Raw genomic sequence first — 17706 nt, 5'->3', positions numbered from 1 at the left:
AGCTACAAGGCTAATGTAGCTAACAGGTAATGAAAGATATGAAAAGGGACAAAACTGCACTCACGTAAGTAACGACATAAGCAAATGTCTTTATTTAAGATTATTTAAGAACTTAATACGCAAAGTCAAGTTTGTGATGATGTAGTTTGGATGATGCTGTACCTGTGGCTGTAGGCTTCCATTACTTATTAGCGACATTAGCTTCATAGCAACAGTGCAAAATGAAAACTTTAAACATGAAATGTCACTTGTATGAATTTGATTTTTCACTTTAAAGGACTATTCAAACGTTTTCAGACTAAACTCAATCTGCTCTTTTGTATAGTTCATTACCACAAACAATAATTTTGTTGCATTTCCCGGTTTCATAAGACACAAATAGAAGCCAATGGGAGGGAGGCTGAATTCCATGAGAAAATGTTTATGCAAAACATACACATGAATTCTTTAGGCACAGGCAGGGGGTAACTATACTGTCGTGTTAAACCAGATTTTAAATCCAAGTCTTTACCGATGGAGCCCCTGTAACTGCAACATATAATGCAAAATATGTTACTTAAACATCTGTTACAAGTTTCTAATGGTGAATGTGAATATATGTCACCACAAGCTTGGCACTAACATAACAGGCCTACAGGGGCACTAGCAGAAATGACTGCATTACTGTAACACATCATAATCCGATAAATAAAAGTGACACGTTAAGCAAATTCAATGGCTTTTTGCCTTCCAAGCAAACACGTGCCAGCCGCTCCTGTCATTACACGAACACGTAACACTTCATAATAATGTGCAACTTCATGAGAAGGCGAATGGCCAGAAAACGGAAACCAGAAAAATGAAAAATGAAAAATGACTACCCTTTTCTGTTTTGCCGCAGTGTTTAAAAGTTGCATTAAACTTCAAACGAGTTTTGCAAGACATTTAAGACACTCATGTCTGTCCCACTGTAAGACCTGTACTGTTGTACTGTACTACTGTTGTTTTATGAGTGTATAGGTTGTAGTTTCAAGTATGTGTCATCATACGTCAGTGTTTATTCACAGAATTCAGCAGCTTCCCACTGACTTTAATTATAAGTGTTTTTGAGGGTACAGATTTTCTCTCCTTTTTCTTTACTATCATTTCTTCATACTGTTGATTACCATGGATGGTAACTTTGGACATGTTTCTCTGTTCTTTTCCAAGTACAGGGAAACACATCCAAAGTTGCTGTCCGTGGTAAACAACAGTACGATACAAATGTGGCAGATAGAAATTAGGTTGAAAACCGCTGAAACATTCCTTTAAATATTGTTATTTGGAGAAATGCCTGGGTACTAGAAGGGAGATTTTAAGCCTTTAATACCGAGTTAAGCAATTACAGAGAAAACTAACATATCTATCTAATTTCTAGCTCAAGCGGAACCTAGAGAGTTTTCCACTAGGCTAAACGCTGGACAGGGACTGGGGTTGGGGAGCACGGCCAGAGTCCTTACCCAGGTAACCCAGCACAAGCACAGGCTGAGGACACGACCTCCACTCTGGTAGAGCAGTGGAGAGAAACAGTGATGAGAGTGTTGGTGCAAGCATGTGTGAATGTGAATGACTGACAGCGGGAGAGAGAAAGTGAGAGAACGAAGACAAGCGGCAGAGAAGGTGTGTTAGAGAGAGAGAGGGCAACAGAGAGAGAGAGAAGGAAAGAAAGAAGCAGATGGAAAGAGTGACAAGATAGAAAGAGAAAGGGTAGGAATAGAGAGATGAGAAGAAGAACACCAACACATTACTCATAAGAAGGACACCTAAACGTGTGTGTGTCGGGTCCTTTTTCCTTCGGACTTCAGTTCAAAAGGATGCAAGTTTAATATGAATCCCACGTGCCTGGGATCAGGGGGGAAATTTCACCACATGGTTGATAAGCATAAGCCAGCTTTTGTGAACAGCTGGCACTGACGTTTATTTTTTTACCGAAGACTTGCGCTGATTATAAGCTGACATGTAAATTTTGAAAAACTTACACCAAACATAAAGGCAGAAAATGCTGCCGATATTAATGCACATTTTCTCTTTTGGTGACATGTGGATTATGTGTTGCAATAGGACTTAATTTGGATGTGCTGAGAGTCGAATTCAGAAAACATCTTAATCCTGGGCACAAGCAAAAAACATGCCCTTCTCATGGCAATTTCAACTCCCAAAGCAAAACTCCACTGTACAAAACAGGACTGAAGAGCTCTCACACTGATTAAAAAAAACACTTTCCATTTCTCTTCAGGCCAGAAAAGACAGGAATGAGTGCACAACAGACCAGCGAAACAATCAGAAAGAGAAAAATGAAGATAGCACCTTATTATATCTTCAGGATCTACCCAATCTCAGAAAATTAATGAGTAGCCGTGGGGAGCAAGTCTATCGGAAAGAGTATAGTAACCCTATATGTGGCTGATAAAAAGGTACCTATTCTCCTGCTTTAAATGGAAGTGAAAAGAACAGTTTCTTGTTTATATTTAGTTCATAATCTCTTTTAGAGGCTAGAGAGATTTCTTGATTAAGTATAAATCATTATTAGCTGTAAACCACTGCAGTTAGTATACAGTTCTCTGTTTTTAGCTAATCTGCAGTAGCTGTTCTCATTTAGATAGATTTGGATGCATTAAGCTATTTTGAACCAAAGTACTGAGATGACAATGTATATTAATAAAATGAATATGATGCAGTATGGTATAATGTAATGTGGGTAGAGATAGCAGGTAAAAGGATGGTGATAGAGTGGTAGACAGAGAGAGAGAGAGAGAAGAGAGAGAGAGAGAGAGAGAGAGAGAGAGAGGGAGGAATGACAGATAAAGCAGACTCACTCTGCATTGGAGAGAAGAAGACCTCTGAGAGAGGAGCAGCTTTGGTCCATTTGTACTGAGGGACAGGTTTGCCGTGGCTGGACTTGCAGCTGAGCGTCACATTCCCCCTCAGCACAGGGTCTCCAGTCATAGAGCACACTGGGGTGGAGGGAGGAACTGAAAAAGTAGAGAGAAGCCAGAGTGTCCATTTCTGCAGTGAAATCATTATGAGCTTATTTAGCATATTGTTGATCTACAAACTAGCAAGTATGATATTTTATAGAAGTGTAAGCCTTATTATTACTATCAGTATTAAACTTCATAGGAAGAGAAGCAATATTTATAAACCAGGACCTGACCAATAACGCCAAGCTCAGTTCTAAGAAGATAAAAATTTTAAAATAATGTCAGCTGTTAACATGGTCCAGAATTAAACAGGCTGCTATAGTTTTACTTAACTAGTGCTTTACTAACTGATATGATTGTCAATTCTCAGCCGAAAACTTTCAATAAATAAACAGCAGAAACTTCAACATATAAAACACAAAACTACTTATATATTAGTCTTATAAATACACATAAATTCACAAAAAAGCAAATTTACAGGGCCCATATTCTTCAATGGTCTTGCATTTTATCTTTTTACCCTGATTATATTTGTGTGGGGTTTATGTAACAAAACGGTCATGACTAATTTTTACATAACCATTTTCCAAACTCTCTTTACCCCTTAGAATTAAACAGCCTGTGTGCTTAAGACATATATATGTAAATGAGCTCTGTTCTGATTGGCTGCCCTTCATTGTGTCTTACTTAAAAAGCAGTACAGGCTGAAACACTCCTCATAACTTCAACATGAATGGGTGTGACTAAATGCTGTAGGCTGAATGTGTGGATATGTGTAAATGTGTTTTTTCAATGAGAGAAAAACAAGGTTGATTAGTGTCCATATGATGCTTAGTTTCCAGATATGGACTGTATGAACTGGGGAGTGAACGGTACATTTTGAAGCTTCAGCAGTGTTTAGACACTACACCAAACTCTTTAACCCCTAAAGTTCTATTACACACTTCTAGAACCTAAGAATAGCTTACCCAGTGTGCACTGAAGTCCCTGTAGTACTGAATAATAAACCTTAGTATGTATTTAGCCTGGGAGTTTAAGGAGTTAATTGCAAAAAAGTGAGGAAAATTCAGTTTTCAATGATATGGGCTTTTTAAAATACACTGTCTGTTCTACTTAACAAAAGCAACTTAAAAATGAACTGTAGTCGCACAAAAACATCGCTTTCTATCCTAACATTTTTATGACATAATAAAATGTTGCTATTCCCTGATATTATCAATGCTTTACTAATAGGATTTGACGCTGATAAATTCCAAATCGATATCTGATGAGCTATTTATTGTTCTCTGGAAGGGAAGAATGTTGATGTGACACAGAGTTACTGCACTAAAATGTCTGTATTTTGTTCATTTTATTGCATATGTGACCCTGCAGAAATAAATTTTACATTTCTGTATGATGTTAATCCAGGTAGATGAAGCCCTAATTTCTACATTTTAGAAATGTTTGTGGATTGTGCATCAGTCCACGATTCCCATATTGGTGCATCCCTAGTTTTTATATACGACAGATACAATATATCAGTTAGGCCATATTATAAACCTGCAAACAGTAAATCGGTCAATACTAATCTGCTATCCTGTTCTGTGGCACAGTGTACATACCCTTCACATTGAGTGTCAGCTCCCCAGACAAGCCTGGAGCTCCGGGAATGATGACGTTACAGAGGTAGCGGCCTGAGTCTGACTCCTGCGTGTTGTTGATGTAGATGGACAGATTGGAGGAGGGCATGGACATGGCAAATCCGACACGCTTCCTGAACTCAGGACTCCCCATCCCGATCTGGCCTGAGGTGTAGGAGATGATCTGCTCCACCACACCACATAATCATGGCATCATCAGTCGTTAGCCACTGGGCAGGGAACTGCATTTTAATGTTTCAACTACCCTATATTTCACTCATGGCTGGTTAGGTTGGGCTACTGACCAACTCTCAACTCGAAATCACCATGCTAGCATGAAGTGTGCAACAGCAAAACAAAATGCACTCCAAAGTTGGCTCAAATGTGATCTGAAGGTAATACTGCAGTTCTTAAACCGTTTATTTAACAAGCATAATTTCCTACACTCTAAAAAATGCTGGGTTATTTTTTCCACGCAAACACTGGGTTGATCCTATTGGATCATTGTGCTGGGTTCCATGGTGCTGGTAGTTTTGTGTAGGCCAGCTACTGGGTTAAAAGCTCAGTGAGTGCAAACTTCTTTACCCAGCCCATGAGCTAATCAGCTCGCCCATGATCAGCACTCAATAATGTAGCAATTGCAGTAATGCCAGCATTCTACTACTTATAACCTGTTTTGTGTCCAAAAAAGCAAAGATGCTGGTAAGTCTTTGATTTTGTAATGGAATATATCCTTCTACTTTCCAAAATGAAAAGAAAGTTCACATATAAATGGCTAGGAGAATGTTTATTTTTTGTTTTTAGCTGTTCAGCTCCGTTCACCCCATTTATTGAGGACCTGCTCGCGAGCACCCTCTAGTGCTTTGCAATCATGTTTTTTGAAATAAGAGAAATGAAGTGGCCAGGCATGGTTTTTGATTTTGTTCTGACCATACCCTCCCCTTGGTGAAGGATGTAAGTAAATTATCTACCATTGTCATCATATATCAGTATAACGCTGATTTTGCATTTCAGAGCTATACATCAAGTCGAACCTTGTTTTTGAGCCTGTGTGACGTTAATACATAAAGATGTATGACATGGTCCGAAAAATTCCTGCAAAATCCGATTCAACACCTCTGACTTTCAAATGATTATATATTATTTCAGGCTTTACAGAGTGACTTGCAGCAGCACACACACCATATTTTAGCTTGTTTTTTTCCTCCTGACTACGTAATGCTACTTCTGTCTCACACAGTGCAGCTTTAAGATTGACATACTGCCACATAGTGCCACCCATGCTAGTTTTTACACTGAGCTTAGTGACATTAGCTCAAAATAGCAAGCACAAACAAAACTAAAACCCTGCTAAGTTTTTAGTTAAAAGGTTAATTAATGCTACATTTTCAGTTCAGTTCTAAGCTCTAGCTGTGTGCATGCTTTGTTTTAATGTCCAGCCCCAAACCAGTTTTGCATAGCTGGTAAAAATCCAGAGTTATCCTGCCAGGTTTAACAGGGCCTGTCTGACCCCACTAAGACTGTGCTGTATTTGTCAAGATACCATATTTACCATGTAATAACAATTAACAATGTGACTTTTAAATTCTTGGATACTCTTTGAACCTGTTATGTTGTAAGCTATAGTAATGCAATAGTCCAAACATGGCTTCCATTATTTCATTAACTATAACTTTCTCCCTTCTTTTTTTTCTTGACAGGCTGAGCTGTCAAGGCCATATTTCTGCATCCTGAGATGAATTTAAACATACAATTTTATAAATTATATGGTTTTGTTATTGCACAAGTGGGTGTGTCTATAGTTATTTGTGTTAGCCTAAACATAAACTGCTTATTTAAATAATATTTGTACCAGAATTAGACACAATGTGCTGTAAGTAGGCATTAAATTATAATAATACAGTTATGGGGAACAATTAACCCAGCATTTTAATCAATATGAACCCAATTATGGCCTGAATGGTCAACTCAGCCTGCTGGGTCAAATGATCAACCCATCTAGCTGGGTTAGATTAACCCAGTGTGTGTTCTGTCTAATAGTATTGTGTTTGCTAAAACTATCCAGACAAGGTTGTTTTCAACCCAGCATTTTTTGAGTGTAGAATTACATTTTTAAGCACTAATGACCGATGAATGCAATCCCTTCAAATCATTAAAGGGAATGACAAACAGTTCCTACAAATACTGGTAAACAGACTTAATGACAGGCAAATCTTCATCGTAACGATAATCCCCAGATGCATGTAGGCTACAGATGGTCTAGTTAGAGTTTTAGGCTGATTTTCCCTTTATTTGAGATAATCTTGAAAGCAGTGACAAGTGAAACTACTCAGATTATCATAATCACCACAAAGATTACAAGTGCATGCTAACACATGTATGTATAACATGCAGCAGAGATCTAATGGTTACGTATATACCAAAAACCTAGCGTTAACCCAGCTTCACGATGCATCTACTGCCGTTGTAAGATCAATCAGAAGCCTTTGGTGTTAACGGCAGGACATAATTTGTTTCTTGCCCAATTATCCAGCTCATCACTTACATTTTCAGCAGCACCGTTTGCCCTTTAAGCATTAGATGCTATTTTAACATTGTATGGAATACAGAAAGTGACTGACCATAACAAGGATTACATGTAAAAGAAGCTTGCTTGTTAGCCCTTCATGTAACATGTAAAAGAACAGACTGTTCCCATTCATAATTTGTACTCCAGTGTAGAGGCCAGCCAAATCAGGCTAAAAACTAAGCATCTTTTGCCTCTGTGCTGCTAAGGGAATGATTTGCTACTGAACATTGGAGCAATGCTTCAACCAAAAGTCATATTTTCTGTTTTACTTTTGCCTGATCAGCTGAGACGTGTTTAATTTCTGAAGTTTTCTTCGTTCAAACTGCCACTCTGCAAACTGTCTAAATGATTAAACTGCAAGTTGTTAAATAATCTCAAAGAGACTTTTTATGTGGTTTCTGACAATGTATGGCATACTGATGACAAAACATGCCAAAAGTATGTCACATAGCTTAAAGCAGTGGTAGCAGCCACCTTAAAGCCTGTAATTTGTCTGTTCTTTTGTCCTTTTTGATAGATAACAGTGTCAACACAGTGTCACAAACTTTAGCTCTGGTGCAAAACTGAGAAAGCAAGCCCTAGACAGCAAGCTCTTGGCTGATCAATTACATTTGAGGAATTTGGAAATAGTGTTAATTTGTGAAGAACTAATTATATATGAAGAACTCTTTTACATGACACTCACTTGTTTGGAGTCGCTGGCCATGAAGTTCCAAATGACTGTATTCTTCTCTATGACGGATGTAGGGGTGTACCAGGCCTCCAGAACCACCATTTGGCCCTTGATTACTTCCATGTCTTTTCTTGGCATCTCGACTTTCTGCAAATCACCTGCAATGGAGGTGATTCAGAGCATGTTTATAGGTGCCTCTTGTGAGAAGGACATATATGATGAGCAACAAGGCTTCAGGCTCCAACCTATGCATTAGTGCACTCAGCACGGAGATTAAAAAACGAAAAAAGGTTCAGGTCCAACAGAGCAAGACCAGACACTGAAACATTAATCAGAGGACAATGTCAAACAAATCGTATTCAATAATACTGTACAGAACATAACATGAACGATGAAATATGAAGGAGTGTGATGGATGAAGTGACACTGCAGCAGAGCTTTTTATGATTTGGTAAATTCAGTCTCCACTTCCCAGAAAATGATTTAAGCTTATGGTTTAAGGATTGCCTCATATGTCACCAGGAAAGAAAGGAGGAAAAAAACTGACGAGCGCTCCACTGTGGGTTCTACCCAGCACTTTTCTGAGGAAAACATTCTTCTCAAGTACAGTGCAATAAATAATTTACACAGGCAAACCAAAACCCAGATTCCTTTTTTATAAATGATAAACCTGCTTTCAATCTGAAGTTTCACAGTATTAATCTTCAGAGCTGAGAGAAAAATCACAGGGAAACAGGAAGAAGCAGCAAGAAACTTAAAAGAAGAGAGCAAAGAAACTGTCAGAACAGCAGAAACTTCTTTGCTGTAAACCTTAATACTGACTAGAAATGTGAAAAAAGGGATGGCAAAGCTCACTTACAGGGCATATAGTCTCCTGTGCTGGTCAGTTGAAGATGGATCAACTGATCCCAGCAGCCGTTATTGTCCAGATCAGCCAGCTTGGCGGTGGGTCCACACAGACAGGCAGGCAGAAGCAGTGGTGGATCTCTGCTGAACTGAACTACACAGCAACGTCCCTTCACTTTTGGAATTAAACCGAATTCAGCTGGGAGCATTAGCGCCGAGGAGTGATGTCAGGACGATGGCATCTTGTTTTAAGCTTAAAGTTCCGCCGACTTTGCTTTCTTACTGCCCATGAGAGCCTGTGACCCCACACTGTCTCTCTCTCTTTCATTTTGGCCGTGAATCTGCTATGTCCATCCCTCTAATCCCTAAACAATCCCCTGGCTCAATCTTTCAAGCCATTCTCAAGCCTCACGTGAATCAAGTACATTGGACTTAAAGATGATGTAACACGTGGGCGCTTTGATGACTGTCTCCACAGCTGGATTGCCTTCATTCACATTCTCAATGCAGGGAAAGGTTTAAATCACTCTTATTAAAGGATCTAAATGTAAACCAACCAAATACAAGAATAGGAATAAAGTGGCTAGACATTTAGAAAAGACTGGGAGTTTTTGAGTGAATCACACGGTGGGCGGTGGGGCATGACGTTAGCAATAAACTGGCGCCAAGTATTGATGTTTTTATCAAATGTACAGACGCTCTAAATGGATTTCTCCGCATTAAATCTGTTACCACTTTGATTTACCAGAATGTCACTGCTTCATAACTCCCCGCAAATCAAACTGCAACGAGTGTGGGGTGAATAAAAGTTAGCTAACTGTGAAGTGAAAATAAAAATAAAATAAACTCACAGTTAAGAAGGCAGATCAGCAGGAAAAATGTGAAGATATCTGTATCTTTCAAAGTGAAAATCTTTGCCCACTTTAAAAATCACAACACTGATGGGACAAACTTGATAAAGATTTAGCGTTCTGCAAGAACTGTCTCATGTAAAGTACACAGGAAACACAGCCACCTTATTCATCAGTGTTTTAAGTATTAGTAAGTCTAAAAAAAGTTGTTTTTTGAGAAAGTATATTTTTTTCATTTAAGTTTTTATTGACTCCAGATCCAGTATGACAGAAGGTCATCTTGCAATAAATTTCATACTGCAGAATCATCTGTAGAGGCATCAATTTGAGCACCACAAAAATAACAGCTCTCACATAGTACTACATTGCATTCCACACTTGATTACAGTTCCTGTAATGGCAAAACCCAAACACAAACAATATGGACATTTTACACTTGCCCATACATCAGTGACCTTTTGTTGGCTTAAAGGTTGATGTCAATCATGATACTACTAAACAAATTATTGGATCTGTTTTCTTTTGGCTGGGATTTGTTTTGCGCTTTGTCTTAATCTTAATCTAAGACCACAATTTTGCCCTGCATCTGATCTTTGCTTGGGGGCTGGTTTGGGGGTAGAAAGTAGGGCATGCGTTGGTGAAGCTGCAGCTGTGGGACTGTGTTGCCTGGAGCTGTTCAGAGCACTGCAAGCCTGCATGGCTCCTTGCCGAGGTTTGAAGCTTGTCTCTCGACTCTGCGTCCAGGTTTATCTCCCCGCAGCATCATTGTGTCATCGTAGCACTTTATTAAATCAAGGAAAATCTTCCCTAATCCCTGGCTCCAGCTCCATCTGTGCCGCTGCCGGCAGACGTGGAGAGGAGTCGGAAGGTGTGGAGTGTGTCACGGACGCCCGTGTCTAATCAAAGAAGCCAAAAAACACATGGGAGGATTCAAGGTGTCTGACACATTAAAAGATTTTAGCACACTTACTCAGCCTAATTTTCACGACTGGCATAAGGCTGACCAGACAAGACACTTTTGGCTAGTGCTGAGCTGGTCAATTTTGTCAAATACTACTATTTAGCCATTCTTTCTTCTCAAAATGTCTTATCTTGGACTTCAAATTATCAAAGATGCAACTACTACAGACATGGCACAGAAATGGATTAAATTACCCCCTTAAAATCCCAGGCTTCTTACTCAGTAATTACAGGGACTTCAATACAAACTGGTTGAGTTATCATTAGGTTACAGAAGTGTGTAATAAACCTTTGAGCCTGTCAAGGGGCCCTGGCCATTTAAGGAGTTGAATAAAGATATTAATTACAATAATAAAATCGCTGACGAATATTATTACTACAAAATATTGCTGCAATTAAAAAAGGAATTCTCAAAGTCTGAGAGATGTCAAGTGCTGCACTTATAGCTGGCAGCCTAGTGAGGGCAGCAACATATTGACAAATGACCAAGCCCCATTAAGGTGTTTTTTTCCAGAAGAGCCAGTAAACCTGGTAAATAAGCTGAACAACTTAACAACATTTTCCTGTGTAAATGGACCTTTTTTATGACCATGAAACTTCTAGCAAACTCAAAAGTAGGTCTAAAACTTCACTGTAGTATCCATACCGTAGTGTCAATCTGAATCATACAGCCACTGCTATCTGTTTTAGGGTGCATTTACATCTGCAGTTTGGTGCTCTTGGTCTGGGCCAAATCAGAAAATGATACATTAATGAATTTTAGCTTTGGTTCACTTAGCATTCATACTGACATTTCTGACGTTGAACCAAAATACGTAAACATAAGTTATGCACAGAAAATGTTACAGCTGACTAGGCTTTTTGAGATATACATTTGCTGAACTTTCAAATCTAGTCTGTACTCCGGCTTAACTGAGCTTGCAGATTTTATGTATATCTTATTTTATCTTTTTCTTGTCACATTTTAAAAGAATGTTAATAATCTTGCTCCTGGTGACACACAGCACTGCATGGTTTCAAGTCCTTCCAGAGCTGGATTTGCTGTGGTCGGCTGGGGAACAGCTGAAACTGTGCAGTGCTGTGGGTCACTAGGAGCAGGATTAAGAAATGCTGCTCTAAGGCAATAAGTGGGGTTTTCCCACAATGTGAACTGGAGTAAAATCACTGTAAGGGCCCTGACACACCAAGCTGACTGCTGGCCGTCGGTGAATGTCGGTGGCCTACTGTTGCCCGTAGTTTGTGCAGCGTGCCCTGCACTGTTGGCTCTAGCCTGCTCCTGTCAGTGCTATTTGGATTGAGCGTGTTAAATCGGCCATCAGCTGTGAGAGAGAGCTGAGAATGAGCATATAAGGAGAGTAAGAAAAGAGAAAAGAAAGAAACCAGCACTCTCAAGACAACGCACAGAAAGAGTTTCCTCATTTATTATTTTATTTTTATCATCTAAAAATGGGCATTTTAACTAAGACACTAACATAAATAAAACACTCCCTTATTTGTTGGACTTTGTTCATCTTTTTGTCATAAACTATTAACATCTTATTTTACTGTTTCATGTATAAATTAAAATTAAAATTCTTTTAAGTAGCCTTTTTACCCATGCAGCGCCAAGCTAACAATAGTTTACTTTCACTTTCGCAAGTGTGAACATGCCCTTATATCATCCAACTGCAACATGTAGCAAAAATATAATGTATATATCATGCAGCCGTAGTCATTATAAACAAAATACCTATTGGCCTATACATACATACATACATCATCTAAACCGCTTATCCTTCTGGGTCACAGTGGGGTGCTGGAGCCTATCCCAGCTGTCATTGGGCGGAAGGCAGGATACACCCTGGACAGGTCGCCAGTCCATTGCAGGGCAGACAGACAGACATACACAGTCACACTCACATCACACCTAGGGGCAATTTTAGCACGTCCAATCGGCCTGACTGCATGTCTTTGGACTGTGGGAGGAAACCGGAGTACCCGGAGGAAACCCACGCAGACACGGGGAGAACATGTAAACTCCACACAGAAATGACCCTGGTCACCTGGCCGGGAATCAAACCCAGGCCATTCTTGCTGTGAGGCGACAGCGCTACCCACTACGCCACCGTGCCGCCCCCTATCGGCCTATATTTGTTTCACTTATTTTTAATGCGACCAAAATGTTTTCAAGACACCCTTCCTAACCTTTATTCAGTATAGGTACTTCATAATATTGTGTGTTAATATTTAATTGTGGATTCTGTATTCAGCTTGTTTATCATTATAAGGTTGTTAAGAGTTTCCAACAACTACGTTTGCCCCTAAGCTTCCCACTGTCCTTACTATATTTCAGGACTAGCATGCAATGGTTCAACTATGAACACTTACAAAGATACTGATTGGAAATTCCATCCCAGGTGCTTGAGGGATCCAAGAGGCTTTTACTGAATGTCTGGTTGAAAGCCCTGAGAAGAAAAAAACTCTGAGACCTGAGAATCAACAGGAGTCCACTCTCATTAACCAGAGACCCACTGTCTTCTAAAATAATCTCCTAGCTCGCTTGTCTTCAGCTCACAAGGGTCCTAGAGATAAAGCCTCCGTGCAGACAATCGGCCTTGCTCTGAGCCAGGCCTTAAAATAACTGCTAATCTCGAGTGAGCGAAAGCAGCAGCCGCACATCAGAAAGCACTTTACAGAGGAGGGCCGTCAGGGGCCTGCCGGGCATGACCGACGACTTCCTACCTCATTTCAGACTCAGTGGCCTCCATTGTTGGGAGAACGCTGAGTTTAATTATCGCAGGGCTTTCTGCTGCACGTCTCTTAGCTCTCGGGGAGCGATAGAGCTGAGGAACGAGTGGGGCCACTGAAGGAATACAGCCGGAGCTGGTCAGGGAAAGCGGCCGGTCAGAGCGTGGCTATAGAGCGGCATAGAGTGTTTAGTTTGTTTCTGGACAATGGTGTTTGAGGAGCTTTCTCCCAGATGGTGCATCAATAATAAACATTTGAAGGAGGCTCCTTTAAATGGGATTACATTAGCTTAATCTCCACAGCTATTTTAAGCAATTTCGAGTGTGCTATCTCATCACAGGGCCTCTAAATCCCCTCTTAAGTTTTGATGGTGTTTAGATTGATTCTTCATGCACAAATGCGCACGGACTGTCACCTCTGTCTCTCTTTCTGAGACTACGGCCCACTGCCGCCACAAATCCATACATGAACACAGAGAAGCATGTACATACACACACCACTACTAATAAAAATACGTATCTTGTAGTGCTATAGTGGAATATTGCGTCTGCACACTGTGACGTTACAGGGGACGTAAAAAAACAGATCACTGACGAATCTGGCCTTAAATCAATGTGCCTTCAGCGATATTGATCTCGACCTCCATCAACCATCCTCTCAGAGACTGCGCAAGGATAGATGCTTCACCTAAATGTTAATAAAGGCAAGCCATCAATACTTAGTTGAAAACAGTTGCTGACAAAAGTATGAAATACACGGTAGCTTTGGAGAACTTCATAATAGTCTTGTTTGTTTTTAACAACCATGACTGCAGGGGGATCATTCTTATATGGCTCCCTCGTCTTGCTTAGCCTTAACGCTCTATTTTGATTAGCGTGGTGTTCAGGGGGAGCGCCATAAATCCATAGGAGCATGCCTACAGGAGACAGCGTATCAATCATGCGGAATATGACAGCTCTGAGAGGTTCTCAATCTCTGCCATGCAAGTATTAGGGAGGAAAATGATACGGTTTCACAAAGCCACTCTCTCCACTGCCCCTGGCATATGGACACAATCTCCTCCTACAAAATCTGTGCAGGAAATATTAATCCATGCAACAGGCAGATGGTCTGGGCTTGAATTATGTATAGCGAATGATCCTGGAGAAAAAAGAGAAGCCATTTCTTCCAGTGTGGAAGAAGAAACATGTTTCTTCCTTACAGCTGATAACTTTGACCTCAAAATCATCAAACCATCATTAAGAGAGTGATAAATATGATTCTGTCCATCATCTCTGACCAAAGATTTGTGCTCCAACAGCAAACTGGTGAAGTCGTTTACACAGGTACAAAGAGTCCAGTGTGAAAAGGGGGATGGTTACTGAAAAGCAATGAAGAGGAAGTGGGACTGCACATGTAGCCTTAAGCTTTCAGATAAGGAAAGACGGATATTAACTACCTCCTTTGCAGAGGTGGAGGCTAAGTGAAGCTGAAGAGAGGAATCTGGCAGCAAAACGACTTGACCAAAGGCTTGATGACTGCAGTGAAGTACTATATATTTCTTTTTCTTTTTCTATTTCTCTTTCTTGTGCCCATACACACGTAGCATGGAAGCATATCAGTATCAAAATTAAAATGAAAATATGTAATATGTAAAATGGCAATGTATTTGTGTTTGCATTTAAAATTCCTGCTCAGATATGCAATGTTGAGCTCTAAAGGAGTATTCAAATTTTGGTATACTAATACATGACATTTCATTTACAAATAGATTTAGATGCTATATGAGTAGCTTTATTTAAATTAAAATGTATTTCCAGAACTGTATATTTGTGCTTAATGTGATTATGCAAGAACTGTAACAAATGATAATTAAAATGTAATTTATCTTATAAGCATTTTCACTCTCTAATCATGTTTTTGAAATTGCTTTATCAAAGAGAACAATAATTTTAACCAGCTGATTAAAACAGAAACATCTGTCTCATGTTCTATTAAAGATTCTTTGTGGGTTGTGTATGAATTCAAAGTAATCATCACAAATGAATTTATTGCTCTGCATCGCTCCATCTTCTAAAGAAAGCCATGTTTTTAGATAAAGGCTTTTCTGCTGAGTGTACTGTTGGCCCCGCCCTGATGGGATGACTGACACGTTGGGAAGATCATGAAAATGAAAATGCAATCTGGTCAAATTATTTTAAAAGCCATTTTGACACAGAATCAGCCCAGTACATGAGAATATGTAATTGCAAAGAGGAGAAGCGCTGCTTCCCATTTACATTAGAATTTTGCCTTCTTTCTAGCTTGAAGTTCTCTTTGATAATGCAATTTCAAAAACATTATTAGAGAGTGAAAATGCATAAATTACTTTTTAATTATCATCATTTTGACATAATTAAATATGCTGATCTGGTAATACATTTTAATATAAATAAAGCTACTCAGAAAGCACTTTATGTAAATGAAATGTCTAGTGCACCAAATAGCGAATTAAAATCGAAATACTGAATTTCAATTTTAATTTTGAGCTCAACATTGTATATATGAACAGCATATTTAAATGTAAACATACAAATACACTGCCATTTTACATATTACATTTTTACTTTAATTTTGACATTAATATGCTTCCACACACACACGTTATGTCGAAATTCGCCATTTTAATGATAAATATGTCATGAGTTGTGTAAATCTGATGAGGGGGGCTACTAGCAAAGCATTCTAAAGAAGAATCCCCCACAGCAGTATGTGCTGTTCACATACTTTCATTTGGGCCATCTCTAAATATTTTAGCAAGTATTTCAACTTCTTTGGCAGTCTTAAGATCTGCAGCATTTTCCAATTCTACAATTTGATCATTTTAAACTTTAATTTTAGTTTAATTAATTTAAACTTTTGCTAATGTGCTGAAGTGAGCTAACATTAACATTACCTAAGACGAATAACGTAGAACAAAAGAATAATGAAATGTGAAAAGAGCCTCTAAGGTTTAAAGTTAGTATCAGTTATGCAGAAATGATTTCATGTAAACATCTTAATATGTGTATACATTATATTATTGGTAGCATATGACTCAGCTCTTGGTTTTGGTGTGAAATGGATGCCTTTTAAACTCATAGGACATGCTGATTTCGATGAACTGCTAAAAGCTGAGAGAGCTCCTACATATTACATTGTTGCCCTGTGGGAAACCATACCAATACATTATTTTAAAAGTAAAAGTAAATAAAACATTTTATGTATGTATTATTGCATATTATTTAACAGTGTTTTTTAAATTAAATTAGTCTTTTCTAGTTCTCTCTACCAACATGGCTATTATCTCTTTTGGAACAAGTTACCTGTCAATCATTGATGATATCTGATTACTTCACCCTATCGCCCAGGCCTACAGCACTGCCTGTAAATGGAAGAGTGTCTCAGGAGGTGGAGGAAAATTCTGATACTTCCATGACTAAGGAGTAGTGTTCCAGATGCAGATTAAGCCCAACCCTGGATGAAAGTGCTGTGCAAGGAAAGCTGGCCCAGCAGGTAAGTAAGCAGGCGAAAACGTCATGGGTTGAATGCTTATCACAGCACACGAGAAGGACAGGGGAAAGACACAGACTAAATGCTGAAATGACTTAACTACTTAATTAACTTAATTAGGTAGTTGCTCAAGCACTGCTCCTTTGCCATTTTGATTTTTGCTCAGGCACTTGGTCATGTACAACTAAAGGTTCCAGACAGCCTAAAACAAGGTCAATATAATTCTGCTAGTAATCTGAACAAACATCAAATGAAATGCGTTCTCATCACTCCTGCCTCACAGCAGACCTATTACTGAATTCAAACTGCCTCATTTTCAGAAAGGAATTTTGTTCCAAGAAATTAGCCTTGGTTCTTGTCTTCCTATAGGTAGTAAAATACAGGAGCTATACAAGACTACTATTTTTATCTTTAGGAATGCTGTTTTAATAGTAAATATATTGTCAACACTAACTTCAATTAAATTATACTAAAATAATTAGATTTATTTATTTAATTTATATAGCCCAAAGCATTTTGACATTTCCCAACAGTGTGACCTTTCACATTCATACAACATATTACTTAAATTATTAAAGTGCACTTTTTAAGGTATTTTGACAAAAACTGAGTTGTGTGCTGCAGTTTCTAATTAGATTGAATGACAGATTTGCCAACATTTTGTAAAGCTTGTCTGATCTTGCAACAGCAGCACCAAAAGAACACGTTTCTGGGCAGTGCATGGAAAAGACAGTTGTGACTCTAAAATTCAGGTGAGATATGTTCCTATTTCATCTCAGGTAATGCAATCAATTTGCAAATTGTAGGTAGTATTTTATTAGTCACTGGTAGCACAATTTGTCACAACGCCGCAAGGCTCCACTGAAGACGGTGCAGCAGCCGCTTTGCTAAAGTGAATACGCTGCACTGCTTCAGATTTACAGAATGTTATACTTGTCACTGGTTCCTGAGGTTGCTGGTGTTACTCCCTTTACACGCAGCTACTGCTTTACATATTGTGGCATAGCCA

General features: G+C 39.0%; 1 protein-coding gene across 1 annotated transcript in view; it reads right to left on the bottom strand.

Moving 5' to 3' along the window:
* esamb (endothelial cell adhesion molecule b) overlaps window positions 1-17706 on the bottom strand; it is a 49178-nt gene that overhangs the window by 4278 nt on the left and 27194 nt on the right. The window contains exons 2-5 of the mRNA XM_036598554.1: window positions 7816-7961; window positions 4544-4745; window positions 2835-2990; window positions 1479-1523 (exon numbers count right to left, since the gene is read on the bottom strand). Coding sequence (XP_036454447.1) covers window positions 1479-1523; window positions 2835-2990; window positions 4544-4745; window positions 7816-7961 — 549 coding nt within the window. The remainder of the gene's footprint in view (window positions 1-1478; window positions 1524-2834; window positions 2991-4543; window positions 4746-7815; window positions 7962-17706) is intronic.

This window comes from Colossoma macropomum, unplaced genomic scaffold, assembly GCF_904425465.1.
Source record: "Colossoma macropomum unplaced genomic scaffold, Colossoma_macropomum, whole genome shotgun sequence".
NCBI lineage: Eukaryota > Metazoa > Chordata > Actinopteri > Characiformes > Serrasalmidae > Colossoma > Colossoma macropomum.
Note: the sequence above shows the minus strand (reverse complement) of the source record. Positions and strands in the feature narration are given on the sequence as shown.